Here is a 4601-nt window from a genome sequence, read left to right as displayed (position 1 = left end):
CCAACCAGTTTTATTTTACCCCAAATATATTTTTTTTTTTTGGACACGGATTTTACCCCAACTTGAAAGAACGTCAAGACTCCAAGGGACCAAGTGTCAACTACTCAACTATTATTATTATTGCCACGTTACTGTGCAGTATACTTCCTATTTTTTGCAATAGTGGATTTCAGAACAGTCGTCAACACAAGGTTCGGATATTCACTGAGGCATTGAATTTGAATGAGTTAATAACTAAAATCGTTCCTAAAAAATACTTCAATCTTTATTTTAGTTCTTAAAAGATAAAATTAATTGAAATCGTTCTTGAAAGATCAGTTGGATAATAATGTGTCACGTTAAGTGCTACGTGGCACATGATGACGTAGTGGATTGATGCTACGTGTCACAAGATGATTGGTTAAAATGTCAGATCAGTGACACGTGGCAAAATAGTCCTTGAAAATTTAGACGTAAGTCATTTTCATCTCTAAAATTTTAAAAATTAATCAAATTAGTCCTTATATATATTTTTTTATTTTTTCTTGATAATATTGAATTTGAAATATTTTTTGATACTACTAATTTTAATAGAAATGTAATTGACAAACAAAAAATTAGTAATTGTATCTTTTCTTCTTAAAAAGTTTTTCAATAAATTTATTTCTTTCTTTTAATTCTTCTCAAAATCTCTTATTCTTTTCTATTCTAAAACATTTTTCTTACATTATCACATTTTGCTGGAATATATATATATATATATACTCAAAATTGAAATGTATGTATTTATTAACCTAAACAAAGTTATATGCTCAAAATCAAAATTTATGTGATCATAATAAATTTTTGTGTGTTTCATATGTTTGAGATAGATTATATAATTTTTTTTAATACATAAATTTTTGTGTGTTTCATGATAAAATTGTGAAAGAATAGGAAAAGAAAAAATGAAAAAATTTTATTCATTGTTGATTGATTGAATTGTATTGAGTTGTAAACTACAAGGGTAAAACTAAATATATATAGAGCATTGTCCTATGAAAGATAAGAGCAAATAAAGATAAAATAAGAACAACTAAAGACAAGATAAAGATAAGATAAGATAATAAAGACAATTTGAAATTGAATTTATGTATTCTGTTGGGCTGAATTTGTGGGTCACAAGACTTCTTTATTGTTATTATGGGTTAAGATGAAAGAGTAGTTTAATATTTCATATGTTTGAGATAGATTATATAATTTTTCTTTTAATACATAAATTTTAATCTTGAGCATATAACTTTGTTTAGGTTAATAAATACATACATTTCAATTTTGAGTATATATATATATTCCAACAAAATGTAATAATGTAAGAAAAAATTTTTAGAATAGAAAAGAATAAAAAATATTTTGAAAAGAATTAAAGGAAAGAGATAATTTTAGTGAAAAAATTTTTAAGAAGAAAAGATGCAATTACTAATTTTTTGTTTGTTAATTACATTTCTATTAAAATTAGTAATATCAAAAAATAACTTACGTCTGAACTTACGTCTGAAAATGACTTACGTCTAAACTTTCAAAGACTATTTTGATTATAAATAACTTTTTTACATGTCAAGTGACACGTGTCACTGATCTAACACGTCAACCAATCATCTTGTAACACGTGGCATCAACCCACCATGTCATCATCCAACTGACGGAAGGACTAACGTGACCAAATCGTGTACCTTTCGGGAACGATTTCGATTAATTTTATCTTTCGAGAACCAAAATGGAGATCGGGATATCTTTCAGAAAGATTTTGGCTATTTGGCTATTAACTCATATTGTAGATATTCATATAGAATAAATTCAAACATTTCCTTTCTTTTACCACCTAGAAAACAATCCAAGCTACCTTGATAATTGCGTTTGAAGCATAAAAGTCAACCGTTTTTCCATGAATATTACAAAGTTGTATACATGAATAAAACCCAAATAAAACGGTAAAATCACTAGCAACGAAAAACAACTCAATAGGTGCAAACAAAGATAATTAAGATGACTAAGATAACTTCCACATTACAGGGTTTCTCTTAATATTGAACCTAATCACTATTATGCTGATATGTTTGATGATTATCGGATTCATTACCATTTTTTGGGACGTTAGGTTCCTTGTAATCATTACCATTCGCATTGTTCTGGTTACCAGAATCTCCCTGCTCCTTCTCCCTGTTCCATTGCTCTATTTTAGCCCTTCTTTCTGCACTACTTTCTCTGACTGGACTCCTATCCCTCCCCGCTGGACTTCTACTTCGCCTTCCTCGACGTCGAGGACTACGGCTTCTAGGCCTCCTACCATGGTGACCATGGGACCTATCAGAATCCCTTCTACTAGAACCACGACCATGTGAACGCTCATCATAGTTTCTACTCCTAGGAGGACTTCGGCTTCTGCTTCTACTTCTACTACGATTCCATCTCCTGTTTCTTCCAAATAACTTCTTCCTCAAATCCCTAAAATTAAGAAAAACAGATTTTATCACCTAAACAGAAAATAGAAGAGCAGGGTATAGGACATAAAAAGCCACAAAGTATAAATACATGCAAAATCTTTGAGAACCATGAATAGCACTATGCAGAGAAATCAACCTGCTAATCTTTTTTAGGTGCATGAAGTTGCAGTAGCCACCTCTATTGCAAACGTTTTCCTCATACTGCCTACAAGTAGCTTCCCGAAAATCAGTAACAGGAGAGAAGTCAACAATGATGGGTCGACCTGAAAGCATCATTGAAGTTAGAAATTTCATCAGAATTACAGTGATTGCTGTTTGGGGGTAGGATTGAAGACTTGAACGCATTATAAATAGTACTTCACAAAGTGTTGCATTTTACATATGGCCATATGCTAATTTTCAGTCTGCAACCAGCATTACTGGCTTCTGTAATTGTACGTATGAAGCAAAACACAGACTTGTGGTGAAAAAAATAAAAACAAAAATAAAAAACCAGCTTAACAGGACTGGTAGTTAAAACATGAAATTTAGTTTGCAAGTATTGTTAGTATAGAAGAGTTTTACAACAGCATGGCTTGTATTTCAGCATTGGCAAAAATGGTCGTCAACAAAAATGGTTTGCTAACCACACTCAAAAATCATCTTACAAAGAAGGAATGAATGGAGAAACGGAGCTACCATGTGACAGATCACAAGGTACCTGGTCAAAATGCATTTCATCAGATAAAGCTCAAGACTCCCAACATGAGTAAAAGAAGGCTACAATACAGAGTAAGGTAAACACAAGGAGAGGTCAAGCGAAACCAGTTGGGTATCTCCAAACCTATTTACCTGAAACCAATATGAACATTAACTTCGCTTGCACAAATTTATAAAAAAATTCCAAATTTCTACTTATCATGAGTTCATGACCATCATTGTTTGCTCACAATTATATTAGCACACAAAAGTACAACATGTACCGACAAGAAGAATATCATCACTTGAAATCGAACTCCCTTCTTCCCCCAACCCACCCACCCACCCAAAAATGATGATACCTAAACCTAACACATAAATCAAGAAATGACGAAGAAATAATAATAAATAGCCAATAAATTGATGACATGCAGAGAACACATACCTGAATAAAACCTCCCAGTGAGATTCATTAAGGCATTGGCAGCATGGTCCTCCTCTTTGAACTGAACATACACGTTCCCAACCTAAACAAAAGAATAAATAAATACGAAACCTAAAAAATTGCACAGATAGAGAAGAAGGAGGAGGAGTTGGAGAACGAACCATGTGATCAGCGAGATTGTCGCAAATATTGAGGCTCTGAATCTGGCCGTACTTGCTGAGCTCCTCGAAGAGGTCCTCGTAGAAGTCCTCAAAATGGTCTTGAACCTTGTCGGGATCAAGGGACTGAGACTGGGGCTGGTTAGGATTTGGAGGGAGGAGAGGGGTAATCATGTCGGGCCTCTGGTACATGTTGGAGAGGAGTAGCGTCGGGCTTATGGTGGGCTTTGTGTGAAGCCTGGAGCAGCGGTCGCCATGCCTGCAGGCCCCGATCTTGAAGTAGAAGGGGCAGTTCACTCTGTCCTTCTCCGTACCGAATATCGATGCCAAGTGCTCCGCCATAGCTCCCTAACTCCCAACCGGAATCAGAAGAACAAATCTGAAGAGATCACACTCTCTATCTTTGTATCTCTGTTTCGGTTTCGTTAGGGTTTGCTTCTTTCTTCCCCTTCCTTTTACCTTTGTTTTTCTCTGTCCTTTATTTGTTGTGTTGACCTAAATGGCCTATCCAAACACCTTTTTTTTTTTACTCACTCAAACATGGATTTTTTTAAAAATAAAAAATAAAAAACATTTCTATCTCTTTTTTTTTTGGGCCAATAGTACTTGAATTTTTTACGCTACAATTATAATGGTAAAATTGAACTGGTGATTAAGACTATTGGTGTATTGAATTACTAATTCAATCGCTAAAATTGGTTTCACATAAATAAAAAATATAAAATAATAAAAAATTTAAAATATATTTTCATCAACATTTTAAAAATAATTAAGTTTTAAATTTTAAAAATAACTAATATAAAGATAAATATAAAATTAGTTAATACTATTACAATAGTATTTTAATTTAACACAATA

General features: G+C 32.8%; 1 protein-coding gene across 1 annotated transcript; it reads right to left on the bottom strand.

The window, feature by feature from the left end:
- Nucleotides 1-1827: 1827 nt before the first annotated feature.
- Nucleotides 1828-4262, bottom strand: LOC107648809 (splicing factor U2af small subunit B). The gene is made up of 4 exons (XM_016352624.3): nt 3747-4262; nt 3586-3667; nt 2599-2725; nt 1828-2463 (listed from the first exon to the last, which is right to left on the bottom strand). Exons 1-4 carry the CDS (start codon nt 4083-4085, stop codon nt 2052-2054), a joined length of 960 nt encoding a protein of 319 aa, XP_016208110.1. The 5' UTR covers nt 4086-4262; the 3' UTR covers nt 1828-2051.
- Between the last annotated feature and the right edge of the window lie 339 nt (nt 4263-4601).

Source organism: Arachis ipaensis, chromosome B6, assembly GCF_059453495.1.
Source record: "Arachis ipaensis isolate K30076 ecotype BB chromosome B6, ASM5945349v1, whole genome shotgun sequence".
Classification (NCBI taxonomy): domain Eukaryota; kingdom Viridiplantae; phylum Streptophyta; class Magnoliopsida; order Fabales; family Fabaceae; genus Arachis; species Arachis ipaensis.
Note: the sequence above shows the minus strand (reverse complement) of the source record. Positions and strands in the feature narration are given on the sequence as shown.

Excerpts from the sequence above, each read along its gene's own strand:
- LOC107648809 (XM_016352624.3), bottom strand. The coding sequence starts at position 4,085 with ATGGCGGAGCACTTGGCATCGATATTCGGTACGGAGAAGGACAGAGTG. Across the intron at positions 2,726-3,585 it reads CACTGGGAGGTTTTATTCAG|GTCGACCCATCATTGTTGAC; the intron begins GTATGTGTTCTC and ends TGATGCTTTCAG. Across the intron at positions 2,464-2,598 it reads CACCTAAAAAAGATTAGCAG|GGATTTGAGGAAGAAGTTAT; the intron begins GTTGATTTCTCT and ends TCTTAATTTTAG.